The 17,081-nt window shown below is 34.3% G+C and overlaps 1 protein-coding gene and 1 long non-coding RNA gene across 5 annotated transcripts in view; one reads left to right on the top strand and one right to left on the bottom strand.

Moving 5' to 3' along the window:
• LOC113504076 (probable nuclear hormone receptor HR3) overlaps nucleotides 1–17,081 on the top strand; it is an 89,396-nt gene that overhangs the window by 69,722 nt on the left and 2,593 nt on the right. For all 4 annotated transcript variants that reach the window (XM_026886172.1, XM_026886174.1, XM_026886175.1 and 1 more), the window contains 8 exons: nucleotides 3,864–3,977; nucleotides 5,279–5,392; nucleotides 9,347–9,515; nucleotides 11,154–11,353; nucleotides 15,265–15,379; nucleotides 15,611–15,765; nucleotides 16,274–16,382; nucleotides 16,734–16,852. In XM_026886172.1, coding sequence (XP_026741973.1) covers nucleotides 3,864–3,977; nucleotides 5,279–5,392; nucleotides 9,347–9,515; nucleotides 11,154–11,353; nucleotides 15,265–15,379; nucleotides 15,611–15,765; nucleotides 16,274–16,382; nucleotides 16,734–16,852 — 1,095 coding nt within the window. The remainder of the gene's footprint in view (nucleotides 1–3,863; nucleotides 3,978–5,278; nucleotides 5,393–9,346; nucleotides 9,516–11,153; nucleotides 11,354–15,264; nucleotides 15,380–15,610; nucleotides 15,766–16,273; nucleotides 16,383–16,733; nucleotides 16,853–17,081) is intronic.
• LOC113504077 lies at nucleotides 13,430–14,994 on the bottom strand. The gene is made up of 3 exons (XR_003401533.1): nucleotides 14,874–14,994; nucleotides 14,153–14,311; nucleotides 13,430–13,652 (listed from the first exon to the last, which is right to left on the bottom strand). It is a non-coding gene; the product is annotated as an uncharacterized LOC113504077 (long non-coding RNA).

The raw sequence follows: 17,081 nt of genomic DNA on the forward strand, positions 1-17,081 counted from the left end.
TTGTGTATCATTGCCCTTTGGGTTAACGCACGGTGTCAACGCACGACCTTTGTGGAGCTTTTGGCCGGCCTTGTGCGGGTTCGAATCCTAGACTAGGGATGGTCGTAGGAAATTCCGGATATAGATACGAAATCTAAAATATCCGAATATGGTTTGATGATGTTATATTGTATTATGGACTGATATTTAAAATACGCTAGTTTTTTAAGTGTTTAGATTAAGTTTAAAAACATAATACGGATAATTTCACTGTTTTTAGGAAGAGCTATAGAATTTAGATAGATAGATTGTAATTTTGAAAGGTAATTTATATAAAGAAGTACAGGATAGAAATAATTATACTTAAACGAAACTGAAATTAAGCACCACGTTTCAAATCGTATTTAATATCGAATATAATTACATTTCGAAGAAGAAATTCCACCTAAAAACTTTTTTTCGGATATCCGATGTTTTTATTCCCATCCCTACAGTGACGTCACGAGGGTTGAGCTTAGGAGGTTGAACCCAGTTCAATGTAGGGGTTTACCGTGTTAGGGGCGTGGTGTGTTATTGTGCTAATGTTGGTTTTTGACCCCAAAGAGGAAGATTCGAATTCGTTGGTTCATTTTGTCGTTTTTCGATATTTTTGCAAGTTATATTAGACTCGGATTTCAATCTGTGTTTCGCTGAAACTAATTTGACTGATTACCCCTCTATTTGATGACATTTATTTATTTGAAAAGACAGAGAGACAGAATACGGTTGGACAGAGTATGGTCACAGAGAGAACATGGTTCGATACTAATATCCAGTTACATCTCTTGTCAAGCCTGTGGTGAGATATGTCGCTCTCGTATCGGTAAGTTCAGTCATGAAAGGCATTGTATCACAGACACCACCACATAAGTCGTCTGCAGTAGATGAAAAGGTCGTTGATTGATTTATTTATTTAATTGAAAGAAACCATTACATACAATGACTGTAATTTTATCCTTTTTGTTCTAAATTAATAAATGCACATAATAAATCCAGCCTGAAAATTCTCCACTGGGTATAAGCTTCCTCCTATATAGGAAAGGATTGACATTGATCACCACGCTTGTTCACTGCGGTTAATTCAAGATTTCAACATCACGAAGTTACCTGGATTCCAAATATCCTGAATTCTTCATCAATTTTTCATCTTTACTACAGAAAAAAATATTGTATACTATCCTAGCGCAGAATCGTGAATCGCCACCCTCAGCGAGCCAGCGTGGTGATCAATGCTCAAACCTTATTATATTACTAGCTGTTGCCCGCGACTTTGTCCACGTGGTTAAAATTTTCCCCGTTTTTTCCACATTTTCTATTGTATCTTCGCTCCTATTAGTCGCAGCGTGCTGTTATATAGCCTATAGCCTTCCTCGATGAATGGTCTATTCAAATCAAAAATATTTTTTCAATTCGGACCAATAGTTCCTGAGATTAGCGCGTTCAAACAAACAAACAAACAAACAAACTCTTCAGCTTTGTATATTAGTATAGATTACTAGACTACTAAATTCAATTTCCTAGTATTAGTAATTACTCCCTGACGTACTAATATTGAAACATGATGAAATATACAAAAAAAATCTATCCGTCACTGCGAATACCGGCTAGCGAAATGCTTTAAAGTATACGAGATAGGTCAGTACTATGCCTTGGGTTCAATGCCTGGCCGACGACCGCCGAACTTAGCCGAATATAGCCGAATCTATGTCACTTTTTATATAGTTTAGAATTTGCTTCGGGTTTTAAATTTAGATGATCGGCCATCTTTGTTTTGTTGCAAAAAGTTTACATCTTAAAGGGTAGGTTTTTGTTTTCGAATATGTATTTCAAATTTGATGTTTTTTTACTATTTATATTATATTTTTTGGGATATAATAACTGCAAACGTATTTGAAATAAGATTTTATATTTTGCGTATTTTTTGTTGAAATTTCTAGAAAAATAATGGCTGAAGTAACAGAAACACTTAAAAATATATATAAAAAAACCAGCCTTAAAGAATTTTACGTATGTATAGTTCAGATACATGTTAAGTGTCACAAGAGCTTATTAACATATAATTCCCTTAGGCATAGGATAGGCGTCTACGATACTTCAAAAAATAATTATGACGTCATTACTCATTTGAACTACTGAGAAAAGTCTAGCTATTAATTAGTTAAATTTCAAAAATAATTATAATATAAAGTTACTAGCTGCTGCCCGCGACTTCGTCCCCGTGGGTAGAAGATATAAGTTACCATTTAGACCTCCCCTGTTTTTTTTCACATTTTCCATTGTATCTTCGCTCCTATTTGTCGCAGCGTGATGGTTTATAGCCTAAAGCCTTCCTCGATGAATGGTCTATTCAACACTAAAAGAATTTTTCAATTTGGACCAGTAGTTCCTGAGATTAGCGCGTTCAAACAAACAAACAAACTCTTCAGCTTTATATATCAGTATAGATAAGAAGATTTTAAAACTGGATTAGGTTGCGACACTCTTTTAAGTTTAATAAACTGTGTCAGAAAATGGACACTTTCATTTTTGACTTAATATATTAATAATGATTAATCAAAAAGCGTTTAATAATTATTAAATGATTTTACGGTCTACTCACGCGTATTTATCGGGGTAGCCCGACTAGTTTCGGACCCAACCGGAGTCCTTAATCATGAGCAGACGCGGCGGGATCGCGAGTCGAACTACCCCGATAAATACGCGTGAATAAACCGTTACATCATTTAATAATGAATCATTCTCACGACAGTTACTATCAAAATATTGCGTTTAATAATTTTGGAGATTTCAACTGACAAACAACAATGAATTTATCTCTTTTGGTTTCTTACTTGAAAGAAGCTTTTTTTAGAATATTTGTTATTACTAACATACATACCAAGTTAATCAAATCGACGAAACCTCTATTTTTCATTATGCTTAAAAACTTGAATGCCTAATAGACATTTAGAGATTATTCGGTACTCAAATTCCACTAAACATAAACTTAGATTTAGAATAAAAAATAATCTAGACCGATAAATAGCTAGATATTAATATAACAATGTAAATAACTGGTTACGTTACGTCCTTCCTGACGCACACATACACACCAGCCTGTCTTTACACAAGAGGGACACACTAGCGCAAAAGGCATTGCCCGAGCCACGACCTTGCCGGGGTCAATGTACTCCCGAACAAAAATGGCGTCAAATTAAATACCAGTATCTCTTTACTTAGCGATGGGACACTTTAACAGGATATATTGTTAAAAATGTACAGAAAAAAACGAAAAAAAATATAGTTAAGAAAATGTAGAAAATAAAAAAAAATATAGTAAAAAAGTAAAAAAAGTGTAACACTCTTTAGTGGGTTAGAGAATTTTGAGGTTATTTAGTTTATCGGTATAGTCATTTATAGCCTATTAGCCTTTAGTATGACAAGAATTAAAAGATAAGTTTTCAGTCGCTTTGAAGTTTACCCACTGTTTTTGCCTTCCCAGAACCCAGTTCGGAGCGATCGTATTTTTGAAACGACTATAACAGACACTCTTGTTTAGAATTGCTATTTTTTATTAAAAACGAATCTTCATAAAAGCAAATTTGTAACAGTATATCTTTCTTTATCGGTGTACAAAATATAACGCATGTCTTAAAGGTCACATAATATGTATAAGTGTATTTAACTTACCATCCAGGATTCGAACTGGCAACCTTTATCACACAAATACTTATATTTCAAACAGACGACATTTTCTTCTTTATACGTTTTTATCGATTCTAACGTTCTTTTTTCAAACAGACGTCGTATTTACTTCTTTCTACCTTTTTATATCGATTCTAATGTATTTTTTTCGATTGTTTCAGCTCAAATCGAGATAATACCATGCAAGGTCTGTGGCGACAAGTCCTCCGGGGTCCACTACGGAGTCATCACCTGCGAGGGGTGCAAGGGATTCTTCAGACGTTCCCAGAGCACAGGTCGGCGTCATTTTAACTGTTATTTTATATAGAACCTTAGGCATGTAGGTTTAAAGTTAAAAGTTAAAAGTACACTCAGTTGAAAATACTTATGTTGAAAATTCGCTCTGTAGAGCAGTGAGATTCTTCTTTTTCAAGGGGTTCAAAAAAGGAAGAGTTCTCAATTCGTCTGCATTTTGTTTTTTTTTTACAAATATACAGAAATAAGCCCTTAAAAAACACACATTTCTCTTAAAACTCAGTTTAATCGATGTTCTAAAGCAGAAGAAAAAGGAATTGCCAGAAATTAAAAATAAATTGAAAGATTTGACAAATCTTAACTAACTTTAAATATAAGTTATATTTGTTAGTTTATTTAGAAAATTTAACAAGCTCTATTATCGCTTACCCATCCAATTCCTTACCTTGATGTGTACCGCTTAAACCTGTATATAAGCAACGAATTCAGATCGCATGATATTTTTTGACTTTTTCAGCCTTATATACGTATTTTTTTTAACTTAAATTAACATAACCTAGACAGGAAATGCCATCCTCAGGAATTAATCATTTTTTTAGGAGGTAAGCGGAAATACAAGTCATAGTAAAAGAGCGAGATAAAAAAAGGTAATCTGTCTATTTTCTGACTGATTATAAAACAAAGATTAAAAATAATATCTAGATTTTTCGCTATTCAGATAGGTAAGGTACATATAAAAAGTCAGTATATAGTCGACTATAGGATTGCATGCATTAAAATTTAAGAATAATGATCTAAGTATCGAATTAGAATTAATTTTAAAATCTTATTTCAAACTGGCACTTTATAATCCAGGGTAAAAAAGCAATACCAAATTAAAAATCAACATTTGAATTACTATTCGCAATTCAAATTAAAAGATCCCTTTCCGTGGTTTTCAGAATTCGAATTGCCTTTGTTCTTTTTATAAATTGCCAGTTTCGAGTAGAATACTATTCTATAAACACTCGTTATTTTATCGAGTGACTATTCAAATAATATCGAGAGAGAAAAATAAAACTTCTGTTAAAATATGACTTAAAGGTTGATTCTAAGCATCAATGTTTGTTAACTAGCTACAGGACAAAAAGTAAGTTCCGTATCAAAAAAAAATATTGTAAATTCTTGATTTATTTTAAAAGAATCGAAAGAAAAAAATATTTTTGTTTTAATTTTGTTCCCCTAGTTGCTAAAAAAAACATTGCTGTAGAGAATCAACAACTGTTACTCTCCAAATGATTAAACGAAAGTCACTCGACATATTATCGCGCGATATCGATACTAACTCATCCAATATTTCCAGTGGTGAACTACCAGTGTCCGCGGAACAAGGCGTGTGTTGTGGACCGCGTCAACAGAAACCGCTGCCAGTACTGTCGACTACAGAAGTGCCTCAAACTTGGCATGAGCCGTGATGGTGAGTACTTACCTTTATAGCTAATATATAATAAATCAATAAATATTCCACAACTCTCACACATCGCCATTTAATCTCAAAATAAGCAAAGCTTGTGTTATGAGAACTACATAACTGATGAACATACAATACAAATATTCTATGAAAAATTCTATGAACCTTAAATTAGGTAGCAAATTAGATACAGGTTAATAGTTGAACACTAAAATCGTCGCGTAACTGAGACTTATATCACCTCGTGTGCGAAGGCCCTTACATCAAAATAAACTAAAATTATAGCAGTATTGATATAACATTGAAACATACGTATAGAAAGTACGTTAAAAGTTAATATTTGATAATTATGTATACTTCAAAACGATACGTTATCAAAAAAATAATGAATTGTTTTTATCGTCCTAAAGTCACTTTATTTATTAACAAAAGTATTTCTGGAATGTTCTATTAAGGAATTAAAGAGGACATTAATAGATAATAACGGTAACACACTATTCAAAATAAGAAACGCAGTTTTTTTAATAAACTTTTTGTAATTGCGCCCCGATTCTCAAAGCGCTCGATAAAAGTGACCCATTCAGGCATCGGTCGATAAAATATCGAATGAAATGTCAAAATTAAATAGTGGTACTTATTAGTAACTTGATTAAATATATCTAGAATTAATTAATTCGAGTAGAATATGGTTTCGAAAACAAATTTTGGAGACAAGGTTTGGGAATAACGATTTAATCTACAAAACAAAAATAAATGTTAATAGATTAAGAAAAAATGACAAAAAGGCATAAAAATAATTTAGTAAAAAGAAAAATTCGGGTAAAACCAAGAGGCTAAGCTAGTTGAAAAAACACTATTCAAAAGCTTGTTCTAAAAATACAAATCATTCATTAATACAACAAATTATAACAAAAATAAATAAAAAACAAGCGAAACCATATGAAAACATTATATCATAAAGAAATCATTTAAAATTACCTACAAGCACGTGTTGTACGAGGAAGCGAGTTGCGGGTCAACGACCTCTTATCACTACTGATAACGCAATGTTTATAACAGTGGACGTAAGTTAGTTACGGAAAGAAATGGGCTTCACTTCGGTCTTGTGATTGTTATGTAGGCGCCCACGCGTGGGCAAATAGTGGGATGATATGGTATAATTGTTGACGTGGTCGTAATTTAGGTGTGTTTTTTTTTTGTTATGGAATGTTGTCTATGGAAGTTATTTTTTTAGATGAACAAATATAAATTAATTGTCTATACTGAATTACTGACTGTTATAATTAAAAAATGAAATAAATTTATGAACAACTTGCATAAGACAATCTTAATTATTCTCCTTAATATCAGTAACAACTTGAAGATATTATTTCATTTACATTCAATTGAAAATAATTTCATTGAGGAATGATATCAATAAGACAAAGATTTCTATGACTACTGCTGCCATCTAGTATCGATTTTATAGAACTACATTTTTTTGTTCTCTAGTAAAATGAATAAAATTTTCTTGTAAAGATATTATGTTTCCATATAGGTTATTTTTAATATTTTTCTTATAAACGTGTAGTTTTCTTCATAATTCCTTATAGCTGTCAAAAGAAAATAATAAGGTTTGTTAACACGCGATTAAGTCACGTGAAAAGCCTTATCATAAATAGCTGATACTCATAGAAAAGCTTCGGTATAGTGTTTTTTGAGACAAATCTACGCAAAGTTACAAACTCATTTGATGTTCACAAAATTTAGAATAGTTAGTTTTCGAGATATGTTACATCATCCAAACACAAAGCACAGGCATCGACTAATTTAGGGACGGATGAACATTAACAAAGCTTTCAGAGAAATACGCCACCGAACATACAAACAATTATACATACATGCGTGTGAATATTACCGATATTACATACGCGACAACACTAACCTCATTTTTTTCAGTCGGTAAAGAAATATAGACGTAACTAATGTACGTACATGTCAAGCGAAGTCGCGTGAGCTTACATAGCGCGACGGCGACGACGCGTGCAGTGACGAACAGTTGCGCAATACGTAACGATCGATATGTCGTAGTGATGGGAGAGTGTCGATGGAAAATTATATCGATAGATTTTTATAAGTCGTTGTAAAAGACCATCTGGTCTGTAGAGACTGAGGTCAAATGGATGAGGCCCTAGACTAGCATTGGGACACAAAATAGGTTAATTAAAAAAGTATGTGACTGTAAAACGAAAACTTAAATAACTGAATAAAATGGGTCTGCTGGTAGAGGTTTCTTTAGAAATAAGCAGCACCTTTGTACATCATATTGTGTAATGTTGTAGTTTTTAGGGCACCTAGAAGAGGATAACTTTGTTGCAAAGATATTCTTTCAAATGATATGAACAGCTTCATTGTCCCGGCAATCGGCAAAATAGTCCTCTTATTTACTCTTCGATGCGGCATCCAAGTCAGTAAATTGTTTCCCATGGACACACCGAGCTTAAGCTCTGGGTGGTATTTATCATTGTTAATCCTAGTTTACAGGAGTTGAAATGATGTGTAGTGGGCCTGTCCCATTAAAAAAAATAGTTAACCAACAGCAATTCTCATAAACGACTAGCGTGGAATAGTTTCAGATAACATTAACACACCCACAAAAAACATCGACAAAAAATCCATCGACTGATCCACATCCCTACATATTGTGCAATGTTGCAGCCACGAAGCGTAACATAAACATATCCAAGTTTTTACAGAGACACACACACAAGCACTGTGAAGTACACGACTCGTTACGCACACATGCAAAGAGGCTAGCTTTATGTAACATGCACTAATTCTCCAAACACGTATTAGTTTTATAATTTTATTACAGTATTGCGTTTTCTTGTGTTTTTGCTGATTCCTAATATAAAAAGCTGAGTTTTTATCGTAATTGAGTAGTTTTATATTGTTTTTTTGATGTCGTTTTTATTTTAATTGTGTAAATTCTAATTATATGATTACGAAATTAAAACTAGTTGCTGAAGTGAATATTTTTATACTACAAAAGTTGAGTCAAAATAATGTTTTATCAGCATAAAATTTTCATTTAAAAATGATGTCACCTATTGTATATTTGGTTTCCATACCCAAAATGAGCCTCAAATATCATTTTACAACTAAAATAAATATTTTTGACACATAAACAGGTCATAGACTCCATTGTCTGAACCGAACAAACATCTATTGTAAGAAATTTAATTGTTTTCTCAATAATTTGGGGCATTAAACTAGAGACTTCCGAAATACGAAGAAAAAATAAACCAAAACACAAGACCTGTCTGCCCATACATGACACACGTATGTAGAGCTCAAGTTTACACTGGTTATGTGAAGTCATTGAACTTTTCAACAAAGAAAACTCATAGACTAGGTGTTCACAAAAAGTCGATAGCCGAAAATAATAACGCGACTAAATCAAGATGGCCGCTCGCTAAGAATTCGATGTTCAGAATCGTTCGTTTATTCAAATCGGCCGCGTTGCCGCCCAACGGGACCGCGCCGCATTACGTAGAAGATACGTCACCAGTACTATACATATGTACGTCAGAGCGAGTTCGCGAGTTCGTTGTTCTACTAGGCAGTGTGCCAACGGCCGAAGTATCCCGAACGCACACGAACGCAACACACACACAACCAATCAACACCCGTTTGTTCACGCACACATCGACAGGCCCGTGTTTCGCACACTAGTGCTGTTTATGTGTGCGGGTATTGAGTAACTAATGTGATGTAGCTAGGTGTCATTGAGAACGTAATTGCATTGTATTGTTAGACAGCGATTTTAGTTGTGTTTTTTCGTCGTGTGAATATTAAGAGGCATGGGAACGATGCGAATATCGTATTCCCTGTTATGTCATTAGTTTTTCGATGCGACACGAGCGCCTGTAGCGGTGAGAGGAGGAACTAAAAAGCTAAGTTTGAAAATTTGTGTTACAGCGGTGAAATTCGGACGTATGTCGAAAAAGCAACGTGAGAAAGTGGAAGATGAGGTGCGATTCCATCGCGCACAACTGCGGGCGCAGAACGACACGGCACCTGACTCCGTGTACGACGCCCAGCAACAAACTCCAAGCTCAAGCGACCAGTTCCATGGTCATTACAATGGGTAAGTAACGCCATCTGTTGTCAAAAGTCGGAAACTCAATACTGAAATGTGTAGCTTTATATGGTCTAAAAGTAGAGTAATATTGTTCATAAAATTTGAAATGATGCACAACATTATGAATCTTATATATTTTGATACTTATTCAGTCATTCAGTGTTGTAATAATAGGCTTAAGTCTAAAAGCAGTAATCCCATTGGTAACAGCAAGTAAACCCAGTAATAACTGGGGACACAAGAATTGTTACATGAATGCAACGGGTAATAAATCTCATAATGGCTACGACAAAACTATGGCTCGTTAGTCCGACTTCAAAGATTTCTCGTTTGCCATCACCGTTGTAATTCATTACTACACGGACTTCAATTTGTGTCAGCGGTGCATCAGACGCTGTCATTATTGTAAGCGTCCAACGGTAAACTGTCGTGACGACGTTGAATGGCGCTAACGGTAAACTGTAAACACCGCCACCTAGTATCAAGTAGCGGTACTAAGCGTTTCTCATTAAGAATGATAGATGGCGTTGTTTTTATTGTGAGTGTAATAGTTTCGCGATGTTTTTCTTTGACATTATGTGTTAACCGTTGTCATACGGGGAAATTCTTGATGGTTTTTGCTGTAATTGGGAATGTGGCTTGAATAACTCTTGATAATTGATAGCTATTATAAATTGATAGATATAAAGTCTTACTTGTTACGAATACCAATGCGTTTTAAGGCCGAATACTGTTCTTTCAAACAGTTCAAAGGCACCGTTAAGTTGTATGCTATGTATGTCACTTTAAGTAGTAAAAGTGTTAAGTGACAGATAAACTTTTAAGATCATGTTAAAGTTAAGTCTATAATAAATAATTCTAGAAATAAACTTAGTAAGTAGAAGTCTTAGCTACGGTAATTCGCGAATAAGTTTGAATTAATTACAATTTATTTTACCAAACCAATTAGGTGCGGTTAATTATTTAAAACTAGGGCAATAGTATTCAAAATTTAAAATTCAAGAAACCTAAAGCAAACTAGATTCTTTAGTTTAAATTCCTTTTCAAGTTGTGAAGGTTTTATTCAAATTTAATATTTAATTTAAAACCCTAATCTTGTATCGAACTTTGGTAGTTGAATTTAATTTCAATAATACTATCTTATAGAACAATATTGGTGTCTCTTTTTATACAAACACATATTAAATAAATACACTTCAGATATTATTATATTTCAGTGTTATATTTAATTTGGAATCCTTTGTTGTTGTTGCATTGGTTTTTTAAACTGAGTTTAAGACAAAAATACACTGGAATTGACTTCCATTTAAAGCTTCCAAACAAATAGAGTATAATTAAAAGATATTTCATACAGACTTTCACCATTTTTTTTTTGACTAGTTGTAATAATAATGTTAAATATTTTCATCAGCTGTGGGATCTAACGATGTGGGTAGGTGTAAAAATGGATGATGAAATAAAAGAACAACGTATTATATTAGATTCACGTGAAACCGCATCTAATACACAAAAACTTATGTCTTAATTTCTGTTAGCGAAACCATCAAAACTTAAAGTCTGACTGATTTTAAACATTTTCAAATTCATCTTTACTCTAAAGCTTTCAATTCATCATCATAATCATAACTCCCTCCTCCATTCCAGATACCCAGGCTACGGTTCTCCCCTCTCCTCGTACAACTACAGCAACGCCGGACCAGCCCTCAACTCCAACATGGGTGGGATCCAGCCGCCACCACCACAACAGCAGCCGTACGATGTGTCTGCTGACTACGTCGACTCCACAACAGCATACGAACCCAAACAGACTGGTGGGTTCCTAGACCCAGACTTTATAAGTCACGGTACGTATTTCCTGTTAATCTTTGAAGAGTTAGGTTCCAACAGCACCCCTTAAAGACTGTTTGTAAATATGGAAAGGAAAGGCCAGTTTTCGCCGTGTAATGCCGTCCCTTTCATAACTGCTAGTGTAACTTCAAGTGGTGTTGGCAACCTTCTGAATATTTGCGTATTATCAGGAAGGAGATATATTTAAAAATTGATCTAGCCTAAGTGTAGGTACGATTTGATTCAATGATATGCAGTCTTGTTAAGTTAGGTAGGTTTCATCAAAGTGAAAACATAATTGTGTATATTAAACTAGCTATAGTAGTTATGAAAATGAAAGAAGTTGATATCATTCGGTTATAGTCAAATATGTTCTACCGAACAATTGTGAAGGATAATTTCGCAACAGAATTTAGGGTTACAACAAGTTAAAGAAAACAATGACAACGTTATCAGTCTAACATATTATTTTAACAACAAAACTATGCAACCGAATTCAAATGAAAAATCAAATTTACCTACTTTGTCACATCTGATGAAAAAAGAATCAGCAAAATTGTTTCACCCTATAACAAAACATTAATATTGAGAACCTCTTTTTGAAATCGGTTGACAACACAAACAGAACTTAAAAAATAGATATAAAATCAATCATCATCATAATCTTAGTACGAGTAGACAGTAGCAAAGCATACTAACCAAAAAAACTCCTATAGACGAACAAAAAGGGACAACTATAGTCAGACCAAGTGGCTCAACATCCACGTCTACAGCGACCACAAGCACGACGACCTTGAGACAGACCACAATTGAACTCCCGAGACCACGGATACAAGAATTCGATCGTTACGAACAAGAAAGGATCCAGTCCTCAGCTCCAATAACCAGCGGAGTGATTAACATAAAGCAAGAAATAAAACCAGAAACTTCAATGGGTGTAGACAATCTCGTAGCAAGTTATGTAGACTCAACAACCTTCCTGCATAGTCCGTCGAATATTCAGCATAGTCCAATGGATATACAGAATTCGGTTCTGGTCAGTGGGCAAAGTTCCGTGTCTTTGACGAGTGAGGATCTGAGCCCGGACGATTTGACGTCCAGCAGTGGGCATGGGAGACTGATGGACCCGTTGAATATGAACATGACCCCGATGGGGATGGTGAATCCGAATGCTGTGACGAATAGAAGGCATCCAGGGTCCAGTCATAGCTCCAGTGATGATTTACCTTGTAAGTCCTGGTCTTGAGATCTGTCGGTAGTTTTGCTACGTTATAATTATTTTTTGCATTATTGTTCGGTTTTTTTTCTGTAGATTTTGTAGTTTTTTTTTTTAGAATTTTTGTTTCATGGTAAATCGGATTTATAGTATTGTTTTTTAGGTGTAGGCGTAGTAAAAAAAATGATGTATTTAAAAAAACGAATTCTGATTACTTTTTCATAGTAAGTAGTCGTGCGATCTCGGTTACAGCGACGATGTACCAATATGATGGTTTTATTACTGTCAACTTGTGTTGCTATGTCAAACCGTTTTTCTAGATTTGTGACTGACAAGCATCGTTATATATAAAACTAGCTGCTGCCCGCGACTTCGTCCCCGTGGGTAGAAGATATAAGTTATGATTTATAATTGCCCTGTTTTTTTTTTCACATTTTTAATTGTATCTTCGCTTCTATTAGTCGCAGCGTGATGGTTTATAGCCTAAAGCCTTCCTCGATGAATGGTCTATTCAACACAAAAAGAATTTTTCAATTTGGACCAGTAGTTCCTGAGATTAGCGCGTTCAAACAAACAAACAAACAAACTCTTCAGCTTTATATATTAGTATATAGATAAATAACTACAATTATTGATGTTATTGCTGGTTAATTATGTTCAATGCTTTACTTATATTAAATACGGTTGCAGAGGTCAAAATTTGAAAAGTAAAATACCATAAAAGGTATGGCATTCCAATTCTGGTAGAAAACCACCAAAAGAATACTACTTAGACCTTATTCTCTTGTATATGAAAATTAGGCGAGAATAAATTATTTTAAATTCGATATTATTAAAATAATTAGTAAAATATTCTCTCACCCTTCAATAGATATCACAAAGAAAAATGACTTTAAAAAATAAATTCTACAAAAAAAACGTCAACATTTTCACCAAAATATAATCACAGTCACAGAAAGACAAAATCAAATGATATTGGGATTAAACGTGGGCATGTGGTTGATCACTCGCTTGAAATGAATCCCACTGTTGGTCACAATAACATTATAGCGCTGGCCGTTGAAACATTGAAAAGGATAGTCTTGGACATTGCTTGAATACTGAAAAAGAAAAATGCTGATAAGGCTGTCTTTCAATAAAAGTCGTGGGTTCGAGACCCATTCATGACAAATATTTGTGATATTAGCACGATCATTTGTATTGTATTTGGGTGTAATTTATGTATTTATAAATTCTACTAATGTTATAAACGTGATAGTTTGTATGTGTGGATGTTTGTTTCTCTTTCACACAAACACCACTGAACGGATTTAGACGAAACTTGGTATACAGGTAGTTTGTAACCATGATTGACACATGGTCCTGTGGGATGATAGTGCACCCGCCGGCAACAGTTAGGCCAATATACGCTTGCAAATTTAGCCGAGAATTCGCGCGAATTTTATAAGATAATGATCTAGTGTATACCCACCTTTACACTGTTTGGGCTCTAGCAAAAGCAAATAGCGACTATTTTAATAGATTCTAATATAAATACGTGGGAAGTGCTACAACTATGATAAATAATAGAAGAATAATAAAAATATTTACAAATATTTACATTATCTTCCTCCTTGCATTGCAAATTCTGGTTGATTTGACGTCTCTGCCCAGTGATTAATATCGGCAGCGGTATTATTGGCAAAGATAGACAAAACGGCAATAAGCAGGCTACAAACAAAAATAAATAGGAAAAATAAAATTAATCTTGCTGTGGGTTCTGTAAATATACAAAACATATTAAAAAAACGACTCCCGCATTAAGGACTTTAATCCTTGTGAAAAATATTCAAGTCACATGCACAAAGACACCCAGACTCAGGACAAGCATTCGTGGATCACACAAATGCTTGTCCTTCGCGGGGATCGAACTCGCGCCACGTCGCGCACAGTGGGTTTGGCGTGGTGACCTCAACCACTCGGCTAACCGAGCAGTCAGGTCATTCAATGTGTTTCAACAGCTGGAATAATATCTAGATATTCTTATAACACCAGCCTGTTAACTTCCCACTGCTGGGCACAGGCCTCTTACCATATAGCGAAGGTCTGAGCATTGATCTCCGCGCTTGCTGTGGGTACCAGATTCCTAAATTTGGTATCCAAATTTCCTCATGATGTTTTCCTTCACCGTTTGTCAGTCGTGACTTAGCATGACCCCAACATAGTTGGGAAAAAACTAGGCCGATGAAGATGAGGTTTTTTTTGTCGTAATCTGATCTTTTTTCTCAAATTTTGAATAGTTTTTTTTTGTATGATGGATGTGGTTTTAAAATGGTACTTACGCCAACACATACAGCAGCACGTGCCTAATAAAAAGGCAGAAAGCGGTTCCATGTTGAATATCTTTCTGTCTTTTGTAAAAAATATACCTTCATCGTACGAAACATAAATATATTTTGTATTTTCAAAACATGTTAAAATGACATTTGACAAACACAAATATTTGACAAGTTTGATTTTTACACGTTCAAAAATTATACCCAAAAAACTGGTTATCCGAAAAACGGCTGTAGTATTATTATTTTTTTAATTTTAAGCTATTATTTTGTTATTATTTTATGCTATTTATGTAAAAGTTGTATTTTTAATTTTGTTCGTAATTTTTACTTTTTTTGGATTATCTTTGACAACGCCATCTATCGGTCAGTAGTTGAATCTTATTTTCTTTTGCAGCGGAGGGAGACATAAGCAAGGTCCTCGTGAAGAGTCTGGCTGAAGCTCACGCAAACACCAACCCCAAGTTGGAATTCATACACGAAATGTTCAGAAAACCACAGGATGTATCTAAGTAAGTACAAAGACTTTAAAATATCACAAGGAATAAAAAGCTTTCATAAAGAAACGTATTTTTCTACCAAGAAAAAATAACCAATTATAAACACCCTATAAATAAAATACCAACAAGTTAAGCTTTTAATCCACACAAAATTACTCGAAAAACAAAATCTTCTTCTTTTAATTGAATTATAATCTCCGTATTTTAATTGAACTCCGTATATTAATTGAACATAACTTTCAGGCTTCTGTACTACAATTCAATGTCCTACGAGGAGATGTGGCTTGACTGTGCGGACAAATTGACTGGCATGATACAAAATATCATTGAGTTTGCCAAACTCATACCAGGGTTTATGAAGTTGACGCAAGATGATCAGATCCTTCTGTTAAAGTCTGGTAAGTATGATGTATCCATTACCATTTCATGCCTCCTTAAGTTAATTGAAACTGGTATTTCAGAAATAAATTTGAGAAAGAAGTTTTGGTCTAAGCACTAAGTAACCAAATTATGGTCAAACCCGAAAACTATGAATAAAAAATGGGTATATTCAACAATTTCAGTGCTAAAAAAGTACGTCAGAAATGCTGTTGAACGTATTATATTTAAAACACAGAATACTGTTTAACAATTGCTTGAAAAGGTTAACTGATAGGTATTCAATTAAATACACTTCGAGTATTTTCTTAGCGCAAATATACAAACATATTTTTTATCAGAACTTCCTATTAAAAATTCACGCCAAATACTTATTCAAGTGATCATCCAAAAAACACTTAAAATAATTAACAAAAATACCAGTTCAATTACACAAAACTTCTCCCAATCATTCACCTTCATCAAACAGGACCTCATTTCGGAGAATATTTTACTTAATAATTTTCTCATTTATTCTTTATCATCCAGGTTCATTTGAGTTGGCAATTGTGCGACTTTCCCGACTGATCGACGTGAATCGTGACCAAGTATTGTACGGAGACGTGGTACTACCTATCAGAGAATGCGTGCATGCGCGGTAAGTTCAATTGAATTGATTAGTTTCAATTAATGTGAGGAGATTCTCCTTACTTTAATTGATTTCAATTGAGATGAAGAATATTAATGAATGTTTTTGTTCGTTAAGTTCGTTATTATTTTTAGTATAACTAAAAAATATCATTTTGTTCTGTTTTTTATTCTATACTCTTACTGCACAAGTCTTATTCATAACTGTCAATAGTATTTTACATAAAATATCACTATTCATTGATTTAACAATACATACAACACCGTTCTTTGAGTACCAATTTTGGCCAACCACGTTTAGAACAAGCTGATGTTTTTTTTAATAAAACCTTTTTTTTACTATTATTATTCTTATTTCCAGTGACCCTCGGGACGTGGCTCTGGTGGTGGGCATCTTCGACGCAGCGAAGACGATCGCGAGACTCAAACTGACTGAAACTGAGCTGGCGTTATACCAGAGTCTGGTGCTACTGTGGCCAGGTATGGCAAACATTTTTCTCTCATTATATTCTTCACATTTCACATTCTTGGCAGACGAGTTGTCACCATCTTTTATATTCTTCTTTGTTGTTATGCTGTTGGTGGACTAGTGGTCGACACAGCAGGTGTGGTGGCATGCTTGACTATTTGTAGCCTTTCCTCTTATACCGAAGCTTTCCGTACGTACATGAGTCAGGTTAATTTTGGAGGGTTTTTTTGGGATCTTATA

This window comes from Trichoplusia ni, chromosome 21 (genome assembly GCF_003590095.1).
Source record: "Trichoplusia ni isolate ovarian cell line Hi5 chromosome 21, tn1, whole genome shotgun sequence".
NCBI classification, from domain to species: domain Eukaryota; kingdom Metazoa; phylum Arthropoda; class Insecta; order Lepidoptera; family Noctuidae; genus Trichoplusia; species Trichoplusia ni.